We start from the raw sequence: 17505 nt of genomic DNA, 5'->3' as shown, positions 1-17505 counted from the left end.
CTGCGGGACTCCTACCCCGGGCCCTCGCTGGACGCCGTGGCCGCCTTCGCGGCGATCTTCGACTCGCGCGGCTACCCGCAGGCCCCCGAGGAGCTGGGCGCGCACGGCGAGGGGGCACTGCGGGTGCTGCTGCGCGCCTTCGCCCCGGCCGTGGTGCGCCAGAGGGCGCTGGGCGACTTCGCGCTCTTCAAGCGCGTGGTGTGCAGCCTCGGGCGGCTGGGCCCGCGGGCCTTGTGCGCCAAGCTGGCCTGCGCGCGCTCCGAGCTGCACGAGCTCTTCCCGGACTTCGCCGCCCTTGCCGCCCTGGCCTTGGCGCTGCCCGCGGGCGCCGGCCTCCTGGACAAGGTGGGCCGCAGCCGGGAGCTGCGGTGGTGGGGGCAGAGCGGGGCAGGGGCAGGCCGGGGCGGCCCGGCGGTGAAGATCGCCGTGGATGGGCCCCCGCTGCACGAGTTTGACTTTGCACTCGCCGTGGAGTTCTTGGAGAGTGGGTGGGCGGAGGGGCTCCTGGGGTCACAGCTCACGTGAGGGCGGCCCCCTTCCCTCCGCCCAGACAGCCTGGGGCCCTGAGCACTCTAGGGGCCAAGACAGACTCTAGGTGACCGTGCTGCACCCAAGCTGACCCCCTAACTGTGGCCTTCCAACCACCTGCCCCGTGCTTCCTCCGCTCCACGCTGAGTACTAACCCAGCCCCGTGGGCTGTGGAGGAAGGGCTGTGTCGAGGGGGTCCTGGGCGAGCCCACGGAGATGCTGGGTTTGGGGACACCCTCAGTATCACTCCTGCCCTTGCCAGAGTTTGGGGAGGAGTAGCTCACCATTTTCCCTCTGGACCCAGCCCAGGTTTGGGCCATAGAAAAGCTGAGGAGTCTTGGTTGGAGGGAGAAAGGAAGACTGGGTCTGAGGGATTGAGGGAAAGGGGAATGGGTCCTTGGCTGTTAGCTCCCTGCCTGGCAGCATCTCTTCTCTTCAGATAGGACTAGACGGCAGATGACTTCCTTGGTGTCGACACAGCACAGCACCCTCTCTGTGCACAAGCTACCAGTTCAAGGGAGGTGGGGGTGGTGCCCTACCTCCCCACCCACTGGTAGGCTGCCTATATGTGGCTGTGTATATAGATATACACATCTACAAATGTAAAATAAATCTATCTTGCATATCGTTAACACACAAAAAATCGAAAAGGACTTCTTCCGGCTTTGCAATGACAGAGTCCAGAAAAGTTTCAACGGACTGCATTTATTTCTAATGTTTTTCTTCCTCAAAGTCTGGTTGCTCCCCAAAGTTCTGAGCCTTCCCCCACCCTTGCCTCAGACCTTTAAGACCAAAGACTGTAAAACCACAGGGCTGGAAGGGCCAACTCTGAGGACCAGCCTCAGGCCACACCCAGGAGGAGCTGGAGGGCTTTTTGCCTCTGGGGAGAAGGAGTTGGGGCCTCGCCAGAGCTGGGGGGGGAGGGGGGGGAGGACACATCCCTTCAGATTCCAATGGGTTTCCAATCCCCTCTGTCAGCCTTGCTGTGACTGTGTGGGCATTAGTGAGAGGGGTTTGGGTTTAACTTGCAATAAACTGGAAACCCAGTGCATCTCGCAGTCTCCATGGTGCTGTGTGTGTGTCAGGACTCCTCTGGCCTGGGATTCATGGGGTACTTCTGCTACCTCTATAGGGGATGGGAGGGGCATCCTCCTGGACTGGGAACCACAAACTGTGGGCTTCTGCTCCTCCGGTTGTGGAGAGGAGAGGCACAGAAATGGGCGGTAATTGCCCTGGGCTTAGCCAGTGCTACTTTGTGAAGAGGGAGACAGGAGTTTCTGCCCCAGCTCCACACCCGAGAAGCCCATCCGCCTCTTTTTCTGGCTGTGGAGGTAGATGTGAGCCCCGTGGCTCCCCATTTCAGACCCTGCCCTTCTTCCTCCTGCAGCAGGCCCGGCCTCCAGCGCCCCCAGCCCCCTGCTGGCCTCCCTGCCCCTGCCTGCCAGGCCTCTGCAGCCCCCGCTGGACTTCAAGCACTTGCTCGCCTTCCACTTCAATGGCGCCACCCCGCTCAGTCTCACCCCCAACTTCAGCACGGTACGGGCTGGGCTGGCGGGTGGGGGCATGCGGCCAAGCTTGGGGTGGGCAGGGAAGGTGGGTTCAGAGGGGCTGGCTCTCAGAAACTGGGTATAAGTACAAACGACATCCCCAAGAGTGACTAGGTGCCCCCCAAATGGGGACCCCTGGCCCAGCTTTTCCTTAGGCCAGGGAATGAGGATGGTTCCAGTAACACCTGCTGGGCCTGTCGTCTGTAGGTTATACTTGAATTTTTGTATAGGGACATCTATGGGTGATCTGTGTACGTCTGTGTGCATTTGGGGTATGCCCTTCTATTTTAGTTTATGTGTCTGTGGGTCTTTGTGTGTTCCTTGTGGTTGTGAGTGTGTGTGTGTGTGTGTGTGTGTGTGTGAGTGTGTGTGTTTGTAAACATCTCTTTGTGCCTGGGCCCTTGTATGTAATTAATGTGTATGCCTGTGTATCTGAGAGATATTTTTGTGTCTTTGTGTCAACTCTGTATGTGTTTGATGTGTGTGACCTCTGAGCGTGTGTGTGTTTGTGTGGTTTGGGTGATTGTGTGTCTATGCAAGTGTGCCATTCGTATGCATGTGAGTGTGTATCTTTCTGCATGGCTCTGTGATTTGTAACTGCCCGTAGGCTTATGTGCTATGTGTGTGTGTACCAGTCTGTGTATTTCCATGTGTGCATGTGTGTGAATGGAAGTGTAGGGAGCATGAATTTTACTTCACTCCATGAGTGATAAGGAGTAACTCCCTGCTTTGTTTAATTCTGGAAAATCAAATGTAATCATCAAGGAGCCCACCCTACCTGACAAGATGGTGGGAAATTCAGTCTCAGTCACTCTTTGGAGCCCCTTTCCAACCTCCAAGGTCACACAGAGATCTGAAGGAGCCTGAGTCCTTTGGGGAGGGTCCCCTGTTCTTCAGTCCCCTCTGTCACTTGCTGACACACTCACTGCTCATGCACACAGTCCCTTGGGAGTGGGTAAAGCTTCTGTCGCCCTCCTCCCTGGGGGCCCTGCTGGCCATTCTCCTGTCCTCTGCCTGCCCCCAGCCCTCGGTGCTGTTAGGTGAGGGTTAGAACCTCTTTCTGTTCTCAGGAAAGTTTCTGAAGGCATGCTTTTTTCTCAAAGCCTCTGTTCTCTTCTCTCAGGAAGGTTGAGAAAGTTCCTCTTGATAAGCAAGCCGAGACCACTTCTGCTGTTGGTCCAACAAGCCAGGCCCTGAGAAAAGGGAACAGGAAGGCTTGGTTTGATAGGAGAGAAAAAAAAATAGTTAAAATAAGGAAAAGGGAAAAAGAAACCACGTAAATTAATGTTCCAAAGAAATGATCCTGCTGCTCGGGGAACCTTCTGGCCTCCATGTGCTGCTGCCTGTCCTTTCCCGGCCCCCCACCTGCCCCAGCCCTGCTCTCACTCCCCTTCTCAGGCTCTGTGACAGTGGCAGAGCTGATGAGATCAGCCTTCTCTGTCCCAGCCCATGGGCCCAGCGCAAAGCTGGGTTGTGGGACAGGATTTCCAACAGAAGACCCTTTGTCCCTTCCCTGCTTCTCCCTGCCTCTAACTCTGTCCCAATAGTTGTGATTCTTATGAATGAGGAAAACAACAACAACAACAAACCCGAGACCAGAGGGGCTGCAAGAGATGCCAAGGTGATCACCAGGACATGGTTCTGTTTCTCCCGATCATGGAGGCCACCCTGGCCATCCCACTGCCTCCAAGCAGAAACCCGGGGAAGAGATTGTTTGTGTGTCTCCTATCCACAAGGATGGGGAAGTTCTTCCTACGGCCTGATTCCTGCCCTCCTCAATAGTCCCTAGCTTTTGGCATTTTGCGCTGCCCCCTCCCCCCACCAAGCCGACCCCAGAGTTATTGTGCCCTCCCACCCCCTTCACAGATGGACCCAATCCAGAAAGCTGTCATCAGCCACACGTTTGGGGTCCCCTCCCCTCTGAAGAAGAAGCTCTTCATTTCCTGTAACATCTGTCACCTGAGGTTCAACTCAGCGGTGAGAGGGAGCAGTGGAAACAGATTGGGGAGGAGGCTGGGCAGGGAGGGGGCTGGACAATGGCTTCCGGGGTCTTTCCTGGAGGAATAAGGCCGGCAAAGGGACTGGGGTCCATATTTTCTGTCCCTGGGTGCAGAAGAGGCACTCCTGGTCCTTTACCCATCCCACCCTCTCCTCTCCCCAAATTCCTCTGCCTCTTCCCTCCCTCTCTAGTGGTCCTGGGATTCCATTTCCCTCCCGCTTCTCTCCTGTGTCCTGGATCCTTCTGCAAGAGAGAAGACTGACCTTTCCTGCTCTGGGTCCCAAGGGACACCATCAGTTCCTAGTCTGGAGCTGAGTTCTTAAAGCATCTGACAGTTAACATGTTGAACGTTTTCATGCCCATCATCTTAATTAGTTCTCATGACACCTTGTTAGATGGATAGAGGCCCTGTTATCATCCCCACTTTTCAGATGAGGAAAATGAGCCTCAGAGAGGTTAAGTGACTTGTCCGAGGTCACACAGCTGGTGAGTAGCAGAGCTGAGATTTGAGCCCAGGCCTGGCTGACCCCAAGGCCCACATACTTTCTACCACAGCCTGCCCCTAGATAGTGGAGAAGCCTCATTCTGGCCTCCCAGGGAAGATTTACCTTCTCTCTGGACAACTGTGGGGCTTGGAGAGATCTGCTCTGGTGAAAAGGTCTAGGGAGGGACCATGGGGGCCTGTCTTTCCTATACTTGGGAGCAACAAGCAGGGACCCCTAGGTGAAGGGGGGAGGACACGAACAGGCCAGATTCAGGGGTTTCCTCCAGGCTTTCAGGTTATATGAACCTTATAAGAGATGGACAGAAAGACCTCGCTCTGAGGGAAGGACCATGTCTTCTCCATGCTGGGCTCCTGGCACAGAGCCTGGCAAAGAGCGAATGCTCAACAACTATTTGCTGAACAACTGAACAAAGAGATGAATGTTCTGGGGTGCACATACCCGAAGCATGAGGACTGCTCTATTTTTTCCATTTGTGCATTTATGAACCTGGTAACTAACATCGTTGAGCACGTGCTGTATGTACTAGGCCCCTGTCATTCATGTTCTCTTTTTAATTCTCACAACCCTTCAAGGTCAGTATTGTCATCACAAAGTTTACAAGTCAGCAAAATGAGGCTCAGAGAAGTGAGGCGATTTGCCCAGGGATGCACAGCTCATCAAGTGGCTGAGACAGAATTTGAAGCCAGAGGCTGCTTGCCTGGAGGCTCATGTATGAGAATGAGTTCTGTAAACCTCAAGGCCACACAAATGCTGTGATGACAAGGATTCACCTCTTGTCTGGCCAGAGCCCTGTCCCCTCTGACCTGTCCCCTGCCCCTCGCCAGTTCATGGATGGGGCATGTGGACTCAGCAAAAAATGGTGACCCCAAGTCCTCCCCTCCCCAGAACCAAGCTGAAGCACATTACAAAGGCCACAAACATGCCAGAAAACTCAAGGCTGTCGAAGCCGCCAAGAGCAAGCAGAGGCCACAAACCCTGGCCCGGGATGGGGTGCTGGTGTCCCCCACCCTGACTCCAGCCAGTGGATCCCCTGGAGAGCCGCACAGCAAAGGTCAGTCCTGAAAGAGTTCCAAATCTGGTTTGGAACCCCAATCCAAATCTGGTTTCTGGCGAGGGGTTGGGAGATTTCTGCATATTATTATTACTTTTAAAACATTTATTCATTTTTTTGAGACACGTGTGCAGGCGCGCGCGCACACACACACACACACACACACACACACACAGAGTTGAGTGGGGGAGGGGCAGAAAGAGAAGGAGACACAGAACCTGAAGCAGGCTTCAGGCTCTGAGCTGTCAGCACAGAGCCCGATGTGGGGCTCGAAGTCACGAACTGTGAGATCATAGCCTGAGCCGAAGTCGAACACTTAACTGACTGAGCCACCCAGGCGCCCCTGCATATTGTTATTATTTTTGCGTATGTTGGGGTATTCCATATATACAGAAAAAGGCACACATCACAAGTGTTGAGCTCGATGAATTTTCCCAGTCTGAATATACCAAGATCAAGAAACAAGCACCCAGAAGCCCTCCTTGGTCCCCTCCGGGTGACCACCTTGTTGTAGTAGCTTCCTAGGCTACCATAATCAATGACTGAAAACTCAGTGGCTCAAATCAGAAGTTTGAAATCCAAGTGTTGATGGGGTTGATTCCTTCATGGGGGCTCAGATGGAGAGTCTGTCCCATGCCTGTCTTCTAGCTTCTGGCACTTGCTGCCAAGCCGTGGCGTTCCTTGGCTTGTAGATGCATCCCTCCAATCTCTGCCTGTGTCTTCACATCACGTTCTCCCTGTGTCTCTGTGTCTCCATGTGGTCTTCTTATAAGGACACCAGTCATTGGATTGGGGCACACCCCAGTCCACTGTGATCTCATCTTAACTACTTAACATCTGCACAGACCCTGGTTCCAAAGATCACATTCTGGGGTTTCATGCAGATGTGAAATTTGGGGTGATGCTAATCAACCACTTGAATTCAACCACCCTCCCCCAGGTGATCCTGACTTTTTTTGCCATCGATCCGTTGCACCTGGTTTTGGTGAATCCTATCGCATGGAACTTTTGTGCCTGGCCTCTTCCATGTTGTTGCATACAGCTGTGGTTTGTCATTTTTATTGCTGTGTAGTGTTCCATTTAATGACCGTACAACACTGTCTTTTTTTTTTTTTTTAAGTTTTTTTGTTTTGAGGGGAGCCTGGCTGGCTCAGTCAGTTAAGCGTCTGACTTCGGCTCAGGCCACGATCTCAAGGTTCATGGGTTCGAGCCCTGCATTGGGCTTTGTGCTGACAGCTCAGAGCCTGGAGCCTGCTTCGGACTCTGTGTCTCCCTCTCTCTCTGCCCCTCCCCCCACTCATGCTCTGTCTCTCTCTCTCTTTCAAAAATAAACATTAAAGAAATTTTATTTTTTTTTATTTTTTTAAACGTTTATTTATTTTTGAGACAGAGAGAGACAGAGCATGAATGGGGGAAGGTCAGAGAGAGAGGGAGACACAGAATCCAAAACAGGCTCCAGGCTCTGAGCGGTCAGCACAGAGCCCGATGCGGGGCTTGAACTCCTGGACCGTGAGATCATGACCTGAGCCGAAGTCAGACGCTTAACCGACTGAGCCACCCAGGCACCCCTAAAGAAATTTTAAAAATATATATTTTTGTTTTTAAAGTAATCTCCATACCTAGCATGGGACTTGAACTCACAACCCCGAGATCAAGAGTCGCCTGCTCTATTGACTGAGCCAGTCAGGTTCCCCTCTCTTTTTTTGTTTAACTCTATTCTCCTGTTGATGGATTTTTGGACAGTTTCCAGTTTTAGGCTATTACAAATAGTGCTCTATGAATATAACAGCACATCTTATTGGCAACTTCCGCTTATTTAACAGTTAGCAAAGAACTGTAAAGTATCGGGGCTGTGAGGGCTATCTGAGACCACTCTGTCCAACTCTACATTTTCAGATGGGGAAGCTGAGGCCTAAAGAGGCCCAAGTCTGCCCAGTGAGTTGGTGGGAGAGTCTGGAACCCACTGCTGGTCATCCCGACACCAGGGATGCTTCCACTCTGTCATGCCACCCCCAATATATCACTACTTAAAATCATGGCCTCCAGATGATTCTAACCTGATGCGTTCCATCTCCCCAGCCGTTCCTGCAGCCCCACCCCCTGGCCCCCAACTCCAGCCACCGCTGACTCTGGACCCCACGCCGAGGGAGCCGGCTCACTCAGATCTCTTGGATGCTGCCTCCTCTTCCTCTTCTTCCTCCTGCCCACCCTGCTCCCCAGAGCCTGGGAGAGAGGCGCCAGGGCCTGAGCCCGCAGTGGCTGCTGTGGGAAACGGTGTGAACGGGGAGGGCAGGAGCGAGAAGGGGCGCCTCTATTGCCCCACGTGCAAGGTGACAGTGAACTCCGCCTCCCAGCTTCAGGCTCACAACACAGGTCAGTGCCGTGCCCCTCTCCCTCCCCCACCACCCTCACCCCCCCCCCCCCCAGTCCAGGGAGGAGTGGGGCAGGGAGACCCCCTCCACAGCTGTAGGCAGGCTGGAGTTTCTGGGCACTTTGCCCAAGGGCTTCATGACAGAGGTGTTGTGTTCAGCTGTGATTGAGTGGGCATTTGGGGTCCTCCCACTAATGCTTGAGGCGGGAGAATTGGGAAGAGAAGTCTGTGGCAGCAGGAACTGAAGGGTCGCTGGGAGAAGGCAGGAAGCTCCTCCTCCATCTATCTTAGACCCAGAAGGAAAGCACTGAGATGGGAGCAAAGGGAAGCCACAAGGCTCCCCTGCAGGGAGGCATTCTGGGGAGGCTGGGGGTGGGGGGGACAAGAGAAGCTGGGAGGCCCAGGCGGAGGTGGAGAAGAGAACGCTCAGGCTGAGCGGCTGGAGGGGAGAGCGTGTGCAGGCGGCTTAAGGGGGCAGCCAGCCTGACCTGGTTCAGAGGCATCTCCGCTGCCCTGGAACCCTTCTTGGGTGCTGACAGGCTGGGGCTGTCGTTCCTTCTCTCTCAGGAGCCAAGCACCGGTGGATGGTGGAAGGTCAGCGAGGTGCTCCTCGAAGGGGCCGGGGCCGCCCTGTGCCCCGGGGAGGCGGACACAAGGCCAAGAGAGTGGCAGGGGGCCAGGGCGGCCGACAGGGGCCCAGCCCCCCCTTTCACTGTGCCCTGTGTCAGCTCCAGGTCAATTCGGAGACCCAACTCAAGCAGGTGGGAGAAACCAGAGCAGGGCTGAGGGGTGGGTCCGGTCCCAGGTGACAGGAGGGAGCCAGGGAGGAAGAAGAGGGAGGCTGGAGGGGCAGTGGGCTCCTGGAGGGGCCAAGGCTGGGTCTCACCTCCCCTTCCCACGGTGATACCCAGTAGGTGTGCGTCTGACGTGTGACTCATGGGTGAGGAAGGGTTAGCTAGTGGAGGATGATAGAGTCATCTAGGGGTCCTTGGGCTTCCTTATCCTGTTGCCAGTTTGTCTGTCTGTCCATTAGCACCTGAGCAGCAGGAGGCACAAAGACCGCCTGGCTGGGAAGCCCCCCAAGCCCTCCAGCCAGCACAGCAAGCTGCAGAAACATGCAGCGCTGGCTGTGAGTATCCTCAAGGTATCTGTCTCCCGGCGACAGGGCTGGGCCCTGGGTCAAGAGGGGAGAGGATGGGCCAGAAGGGCAAGCTGGGGGGGACTGGTGGGGACTGGTGGGGGTGGGGCAGGAAGGAAGCCACCTTTAAGCCACCCAGCCCCTTTAAGGCTGCCTGGGCAGAGAGTTGGGCTGGGGTTTTGGACCATCTTGGGATCTGCCCAGTGGAATTTCCGGGGAGGTGGACCGAGGATAGTAATCTCTGGGTCAAGAGCGAGGAGTGGGCGTGCATCTCCTAGAGACCATCTCTGCCCCCACCCCCCATAGCCTCCTTCCTCTGGGCAGGAAGACAGGTGCTGGAGAAAGCCCTTTGGAATGATGTTTTGGGGGTGGGAAGGGCTTAGGTTTGGAACCCTAAAAGGCACGTCTTTCCTGCAACAGAACGCCCAAGGATGGGGCCCCGGGAGGGCTGGGATTTTCCTGGGTCAGACTGTGTCCATTCTCTCTCTCCTCTGCAGTCGAAGCTAGCCTTGCAGAAGCAACTCACCAAGACACTTGCAGCCCGCTTCCTGCCCAGCCCGATCCCCGCCGCTGCCGCAGCCATCTGTGCGCTGCCAGGGCCCCTGGCCCTCAGGCCTGCCCCCACAGCAGCCACCACCCTCTTCCCAGCTCCCATCCTGGGCCCGGCTCTGTTTCGCACCCCAGCAGGAGCCGTCCGCCCTGCCACAGGGCCCATCGTCTTTGCCCCCTACTAGGCTTCCTGGGGAGGCCGGGGCTTGGCACCCAGCAGTCGCTGCTGCCCTTGCCTCCTCTTCCCAAAATGCCTCAGTTTCCTCCATCCCCTAGGAGACTGCTATTTACAGCCAAAGCTTCCTGCCCAATCTAGGAAGAGCTGGGCTACTTTTAAGGGCAGCTGCCCTTTGCCCAGTCTGGACTACGGATTCAACTACAACCCTCCTGGCCCAAGACCTTCCAACCCTCCTCTCCCCAGCCTCCTCAGGCTGGCACTGGGCTCCCCTGCATTGCCCAGCCTGATTTGCAGGGAGCAAACTGAGAAATCCCAAAGATCTATGCAAAATCCTAGCCCCAGCCCCATGGTGCTCTCTTTTCCCCCACCTGAGACCTAGAACCCCATGGTCAGAGGTCCTAGGAATCTTAACTTTGAGCCTGGCAAGAAGTCTAGAGAAGAGGCCCTCCATTCACTGGACTCTCTGGAGAATCCCTGGAGGTGGCAGATGGGGTCTCAAGCTGGACAGGGTTCAAGGCTATCTGGACAAGGTGACCCTGGGGGAGTGGAAGAAGACTGTGGAGGAGAACGGGGGGGCAGGGAGCAAAGCCAGGGTGGGGCTGAGAGATTTTGGGGTTCCTCTGCTGTGATCAGACAGGGCTGGGAGAGGGGTAGGGGAGGGTGATTTTCTGGCTGGGCCCAGTTTTAACAGAGGTCATCAATCCCACACAAGCTCTCTCCTCAGCCTTTCACTGATTTCTCCTGAACCCCAGCTGGGGGTGGAGGGTGGTGGTGGGCATTGGATCTCTCCAGACTATGGACCCAGCTAACACCAACCCCCCCTCCCCCAGGGCTCCCAAAAGAAGAGCTTTCCCCTCAGGCTCCTCACCCCAAACCGGTCCCCAGCACTAAATCCAGCTTCCCCTCCTCCCAAGCAGAATCCTGCCCCCTCACTGTGAAGCTGAGTGTTGGGATCCAGGCTGACACACTCAAGACCCATTTTCATGCTGTCAAAGTTAATGTCACAACCTCCATCCCACCCCCCAGCACTGCTCTGTCACCCCACAATATGGGACTTTGCCAGTATCCACCTGTATCTTTTCCTTTTTTAGATATTTCCAATGGGAGGACAAGAAGGGGGGAGGGGAGGGGAACCTTTTGATAACAGTTGTGGTTTTATTGTGTCCAATGCATCAATAAATGAATTCAAGCCCGAGCCTGTAGATGCCCTAATTCGACTCACCCAGCCCTGCCCTATTCACCTCTCCCATCCCGGGGAGAAGGGGTATGGACTAGAGGTCACCTGGCTCTGGCTCTGGTGTCTCATCTCTGCTGGGTGTGCACATTAGAAGCATGAAGTGGACACGGGAAGTCGTGGGTTACAAGCTCACTTGATAGCATGTTGAAAGTGTAACCACCCTTCTGAGCCCCGACAGATCTGTCAGCTCCTGAGAAGCTGCTACTGGTTTGCCTTGTTCTATTCAGGCATCTGAGGTAAGGAAGGGCTAGAGGAGCACCTTGTCCAGCCTTCACCATGGCAGCAGGCATATAAACACAGGTAATTTATAAATAGGAGTCCAGCTATCAGCTGAAAACAACCACAGGAAGGGGTGAAGGCCAGGCCCCACCGGGTGTGAGGTGGGCTGATCGGGCACTGGGCGGGCGGCCGCTCTGGCAGCTAGAGGCAGTGCACGCCTGCCCCCTGGTGGTTGGGGGAGAGCAGTGTCTCAGCCTCCAGGGCCAGTGGGCATAGCACCTTGAAGAGGGAGAAGCAAAGGGTACAGTGAGAGCCAGCCCCAAGCCACAGGTATTATAAAATCAGAGGGCTGGAGAGGATCCAGAAGATCATCTAAGCAACTCCCGTCACCTTACAGATGAGAAAACTGAAACCCAGAGAGAGGAAAGGACTTGCAGGGTCCTAAAGCCAGCTGGTGAAGCCCAGCCCATCCTTCCTTTCCACCTCAGCCAATAAGGGCCACGTGCTCCCTGAGCAGGAAGAAGAAGCAAAACAATTGGGGGGTGGGGGGGGGGGGAGTTAAAGCAGAAAATTACACTTCCCAGGAGGCTGGCTTCTTCCAGCCAAGGAGAGGACAGGAGAAAGGTGAGGGGGTCAGAGTTGGACACCAGCATGCACACACATGCACATGTGCACACGTCTACACGCACATAATACCTGGACGCCCTTCCTCTGGAGTCCAGTCTGGTGCCATGAGTATGAGTGTGTGTGTGTGTGTGTGTGTCTGTCTGTCTGTCACTGGCAGAAAGCTCACAGGTGGGGGACCCCTGTGACAGGAACCAGAGCCTAGACTGGGCACTTGTGCATGGCAGCTCAGCTTCCCATCCAGGGCAGGTGGAAGGGGACAGTGACCACAACTGCCCCAGGTCATGGAGGGCAGGTATGATAAGAGCTGGTGGGGAGGGAGGCTTTGGGGGCACTAACCTAGATTATCTCCACTTCCCAAGGCTGGGAGGGAGCAAAAGCAACCTGAGCCTGGGACAGCCCAGCTGCCTGGCCTGGGAAGGACAGCTTGTCTAACCCCACCCCTGGATATATCTCCCAGAGCCCCAGAAGCTGGAATGAGGCTGGGAAGGTGGAGGAAAGATGGCAGGTCTTCAGCCATCCAAGGAGCCGCTGCCCTTGTTCTTGCGGCTGAGGGGGAAAGCAGACTTGCTCTGGGGCTGGGTCATCTTGCTGGCCAGGTAGACGAAGGGCTCCAGCAGAGAGCGGCGGTCAGCCACAGATACCTCCCACAGCTTCACCTTCTCGGACTTGGCCCAGTGCTGAGCCACGTCTGGGTCTACACGCCGCTGCTCCTGTAGGTCACACTTGTTGCCAAGGACCACGATGGTGACCTGGGGAAGAGGGACAGAGTAGAGGCCTGAGGATGTACCATGGGCCTCAGAGTTGGGTGTGAAGGTTGGCAACGACCTAGAAGTCCTAACAGAAGAAAACGTCTCAACAGCTAACGTTTTGCCTCTTCTTATATAGGAAACAATGACTGGGGAGAGGGAGATGGTTGCTTTTTATTCTCCTTCCTCTGTTTAAGTTCTACCCTCCATCTGGCCCTCCCTCCAGGAGTTCTCTTATAAGCCCTGTGTCACCCGTGCCTGCTCATTACGAGCAACCAGTCTGTTTCTGGCTAAACAACTGGTGAGGGAACATTCCCCAAACACCTGCAGCTTAAAGGGGGATTTGGGAACAGAAGGATAAGAGCAAAGAACCATCATAAAGAAAGATTAGTGGGGGCTCCCAAAGTTAGGTCAGAAACCTCTAAAACTAAAGGAAAGCCCCTTTGGTTGAGCTGCCTCAACATACAGCCACCTGTAGGGGTGAAGACACCCTCCAGTGGCCTCCATCCCTCCTCTAGCTCCTACCCTACCTCCTGGGATATGAATGAAAAACAGCCATGCCAGGTTCCCCAGAGCCAGCCCAGGGCCCACTCTTTCTCCTAACCCCACCCGTGGATATGTCTTTCAGAGCCCCAGAAGCTGGAATGAGGCTGGAAAGGTGGAGAAGGGATCCCCACACACACCTCCTTCTTGTCCTTGGATTTGTCGATCTCCTTCTTGAGCAGCTCTACACGCTGAAAGGACTCTCGGCTATCCGTGCTGTAGACCAGGACATAGCCATCAGTGCAGGAGAAGCAGTGCCGGGGTAGCTCGGCCCCATCCCGGAGCCCCCGGGTGTCGTAGAAACGCACCTGCTCCCGCACCCCCCGGTCGGTCTCAATGGAGCCCACGTAGATGTCTTCCTGTGTCTCAATCATCTCAGAACCTGGGGCAAAATGAGGAAAAAACTTGTTTGTAGAAAGAAGGAAGATGGGAAACGTGGGTGACTGAGTATACCCTAACAGGCCAATCAGCCAGGGAAGGAAAGGAATGGGGGGCTGGGGACAGAGGGCCAGGGACTGACAGGCAGGACTGGATGACTTGGGGAACAGCATGGATCTCATGCTAACGCCATACTAAGCAAAAGTGTGACCTGAGAGCTTTTCCTTGCTATCTCAAATATTGGGTTTCCTCTTTCCAGATTTCAATATGCTGGGGTTAAGGTCGTTATGTAGATTTCACTCTTTGGGGGTACAATAACCATCAGCAGCAGCTTTTAGCCTTTTCATGTTATGATCACATCCTACTTATTCTTCCACCATGTCCCTACCCTCAACAACACTCACCTACTACATGGTTCCCATATAGAAGCTGCTCCAGGATTGAAGTTTTGCCCACAGATGCTTGACCACACACGACCACCTTGCAGCTCTTCCCCATGCTTAGCCTTCTGCCTTGAAGAACAGAAGCACACTGGGTGAGGTGGGATGAAAACAGAGGGCAGATCTCCTATAACTGAGGGCCAGGTTCTGAACCTCAGAACTTCAGGGATTCAGCACTGTCTGTCCCCTACTGTGGTCAGGGTGTATTGGAGTGATGTGTCTCCGTCCGCTACTGGACAGTGGGCTGTACTTTACTCATCTTTGTCATTCCAAGCACCTGATCAGTAACTGGCTCAGAGCAGGTTTTCAGTAATTGTTGCCATAAAGGGGAAAGAGAGTCTTTGGTTTCAAGGAACCACTGGCCGGGTTCCTTTCTGTGCACAGGATGTGGAAGACCAGTAGCTGAAGGGAGCTCCACTCAGCTTCCTGTCTTGAGCCATGCCTCCATGGAGAAATAAACAAGAATGCTATATTGTGTGGATTGGTCTTAAGCCGCTCTTCGTCTGGAGAGCGAGCTAATGAGAATGGGATTTTGCTTTCCTGTATGATTCATCTGGACAATTAATTCCCTCTAATTCCCAGTCAAGTCCATGGCTAAGATGAAGAACATCACACAAGAAAGAGTGAAAGAATCTAAGGGGAAAAGGAGAAAATCTGTGATGCCCTTGAACTCATAAGCCAAAATGAGGCTTAGACACAGAAACCTCCCGGACAGAGATCTCGTCGAAGGCATTCCAAACACAAGCTTCCCAGAAGAAACCCCAGACAAGGATTGCCTCAGAGAGCAGATACAGAGGGCACTCCCAAGAGGTGTCTTAAACAGAGACCTCTCGAGTAAACTCCCGATATAGACCCCCTCCCCGCTCGGGGCCCAAATAGTGGGCCCCACAATGAAAGGATACCCCAAGTGAGACTGCTAGAGGGGCTTCCGCCACCGATTTACCCCCGAGGGGACCCCTAGAGGGAATCGGAGGCAGAGACCCGCCACCTAAAGCGGCCCGGATGCGGTGACCGACCCTGGCCTGCCACCTCCGTACCTCCCGGAGCCCTCGCAGCACCCCGGCTGGGCCCCTCCAGGCGCGCCGGGACCAGGGGAGGGGCAGCACAGCCACAAGCACTCCGCTTTTCCTCCCGGGTCGTTCCAGGCTCCGTCTGGCCCCGCCCCCCAGCTTCCGTCCTTCAAGGACCAATTCCGGCTGCAGCTTGCAGGAGCCGGGCACACAGCTCCCCCAGAGGCAGGAAGGGAGAATGACGGGGAGAAAGCCGGCACCAGGGCTGGCTGCACACGTGAGCACAAGGTTCTAGGCAACTTGGACACAGGGGGCTGGTGTCTCTAATGCCCAAAAGTTCTTTCTCTAAAGGCTACCATAGTGCAGTAACGCTTCATTTATTCAATCGTTTATTAGTCAGATGTCTTCTGAGCAGCTACTCTGTGCCAGGTATAAAACCACATGCTGAGAAAAAATGTAATTAGACAAGGTAGCTGCTCATGAGAACATCACCGTCTAGAGGAGCTAGATATCTACAGGGCAGCATGGTAAAAACTATTTTGGAGGTGCTATGGGAGCACAGCAAAAAAACATTGGACTTCAGGGACAGTGGGCATCACAGAAAACTTCCTGGAGGAGGTTATGTCTGTTTTGAGATTTGAAGGGTCTGGGAGGAAAGAGTGGAGGAAACATGGCAAAAGTCATGGCATTTTTCTGGAACTACAAGTGTTTTGGTTTAATATTGTTGGTGGAAAGGAGGCAAATAATCGAAGACCTTGTGTGTTAGGTCAAAGAGTTCAAACTGTATCCTAACAGCAGTGGAAAGCCATTGATAGGTTTTATGCCAGTGAAGTGACATGATCATTTTTGCTTTTAGGAAGGTCATTGGCAGAAGAGTAAAGAATGGAGATGAGACAAGGGGCCAGTTAGGAGACTATGGTAGTATTCCAAGTTTTAAAAATAAAAATGAGGAGAGCCTGATTGGTATAGAATGGAAACAGATAGATTTGGAAGACATTTGGTAGGAAAATCAACAAGATTTGGTGATAAATTGGGAGTCAGGAGTGAGAAAGGGGGCGTTCATGATGTCTCCTATCTTTCTAATTCGGTGACCAATTGGTGAACCCACTTGACAAGATAAGGAATTCAGGAAAAGAGAAATAACTAAAGCATTTGTTGTTGTTGTTGAGGAATGAGAGAATGACAAACTTGACTTAAATATAAATGTCTCCAGGATTTGTGAAACATACAAGACATCCAGTAGATAATTGGATATAGAGATCTAGAACTCACAAGTGAGAGGTCTAGGTTGGAAATATCGACAAAGCTGAGGGTCATCTACAGCTCAAATGAAAGCTATGGGAGTAAATGAATTGGCTTAGATGCAAAGAACACACAGTGGGAAGATGGTCCACAGACAGGTTGGCTTCCTGCATCAGACCATAGATTGTGACGCATTGGCAGGCAGGGCAGGTGGTCTGTGAATATCCGCCCAATCTAGCACACTCCCCAAGTAGGCCATTTGGAGAGACTAGTGAATGATTGGCTGGCTGAATGACTTCTCTCTTCCCACCCACTGAGCCTCTCCCAACCTTCTCTAGCCAGTGGTGGGTGTGGTTTCTGCTCCCTTAGCACTGCCATAGGCAGAGGCCTTTCAAGAAGCCTACTGAGGATGACACTATTTTACTGGAGGAAAGGAGTAGATCCTTTCCAAATTCACTTGTCCCCTTCTTTAGTTCTCAATTAAAAAGTTTTAACCTCAAACTCCTCCAATTTAATTTAACCTCAGAAAACCCCGGTTTTATTCAAACCCACGAATACTATTGGTTCGAGTTCCCAGTCCAGACTGCATTTGGCAAAACAAGCGTGCCGAGCAGGGTGTTTCCATAAAGGGTGAGTACTGGGGACACTATGGAGCAGGGACCTCACCCTGAGAGCTGCCTTATAAACTCCAGGGCAGGGTCTGGGGCGCCGTGCCACCCTTCCTAGGCTTAATGCTGAGATGGCACTCCCAGGCAGCTGACATGAAAGCAGCCTCATTAAAGGGTCAGCGTCATTAGGGTGATGAACCAGTTGTTGCTTGGAGATCCAGTGGGGATGAAAGGCGCGGGGTGAAGACGCCCTGCGTTCCCCTGGCTTGGTTGGGCAGGGCTTCCAAGGGCCGATGAAAGCTAGGGGAACTGGGCTCAAAGTGTCTCTTCTTGCCTTTCCCGGTAGGAAGCTGTGAACACACTCCAAGGTCAGGAAGGTAGTAGTAGGGGCTCTTTCCCTCCAGAGTCCTGGGTCACCGAGTCCCGAACCCAACCCAGACGCTCCTGAACCTTACTGGAGACTCTCTAGGATTGGAAGTTGCTATGGCAACGAGGCTCTCAGAATACTGAGAAGAGCTCAGGCCTAGAGAGGCATCACCCTCTTGTACCCCTCACTTCCGACGCACGGGTAAAGTGGCGCCTCCTACG

General features: G+C 54.0%; 2 protein-coding genes across 10 annotated transcripts in view; one reads left to right on the top strand and one right to left on the bottom strand.

Annotated features, from left to right (window-relative positions):
- ZNF385C (zinc finger protein 385C) overlaps positions 1-11062 on the top strand; it is a 50746-nt gene extending 39684 nt beyond the window's left edge. For 6 of the 8 annotated variants that reach the window (XM_086687326.1, XM_086687327.1, XM_086687328.1 and 3 more), the window contains 7 exons: positions 1916-2064; positions 3942-4052; positions 5466-5631; positions 7711-8004; positions 8570-8763; positions 9036-9146; positions 9638-11062. In XM_086687326.1, the coding sequence (XP_086543452.1) occupies positions 1916-2064; positions 3942-4052; positions 5466-5631; positions 7711-8004; positions 8570-8763; positions 9036-9146; positions 9638-9874 (1262 nt within the window). In that variant the 3' untranslated portion in view covers positions 9875-11062. The remainder of the gene's footprint in view (positions 1-1915; positions 2065-3941; positions 4053-5465; positions 5632-7710; positions 8005-8569; positions 8764-9035; positions 9147-9637) is intronic. The other 2 variants (XM_086687325.1, XM_086687324.1) reach the window with 2 other exon arrangements.
- Positions 11003-15251, bottom strand: NKIRAS2 (NFKB inhibitor interacting Ras like 2). Of its 2 annotated transcripts, none has more exons than XM_025917506.2 (4): positions 15095-15251; positions 14022-14129; positions 13380-13621; positions 11003-12699 (listed from the first exon to the last, which is right to left on the bottom strand). In XM_025917506.2, exons 2-4 carry the CDS (start codon positions 14113-14115, stop codon positions 12460-12462), a joined length of 576 nt encoding a protein of 191 aa, XP_025773291.1. In that variant the 5' UTR covers positions 14116-14129; positions 15095-15251; the 3' UTR covers positions 11003-12459. The 2 variants fall into 2 exon arrangements, with proteins under 2 accessions (XP_025773291.1, XP_025773292.1); XM_025917507.2 differs by having other exon boundaries at positions 14022-14125; positions 15095-15243.
- Between the last annotated feature and the right edge of the window lie 2254 nt (positions 15252-17505).

The sequence above is a fragment of the Puma concolor genome, chromosome E1 (genome assembly GCF_028749965.1).
Source record: "Puma concolor isolate L17-30 chromosome E1, mPumCon1.1.hap2, whole genome shotgun sequence".
Taxonomy (NCBI): domain Eukaryota; kingdom Metazoa; phylum Chordata; class Mammalia; order Carnivora; family Felidae; genus Puma; species Puma concolor.
The sequence above is the reverse complement of the archived record's forward strand: the minus strand, read 5'-3'. Positions and strand labels throughout refer to the sequence as shown.

Coding starts and splice junctions, on each gene's coding strand:
- NKIRAS2 (XM_025917506.2), bottom strand. CDS start 14,115: ATGGGGAAGAGCTGCAAGGTGGTCGTGTGTGGTCAAGCATCTGTGGGC. Junction 13,622..14,021: donor ATATGGGAACCATGTAGTAG/GTGAGTGTTGTT, acceptor ATTTTGCCCCAG/GTTCTGAGATGATTGAGACA. Junction 12,700..13,379: donor AATCCAAGGACAAGAAGGAG/GTGTGTGTGGGG, acceptor CCTCTTCCCCAG/GTCACCATCGTGGTCCTTGG.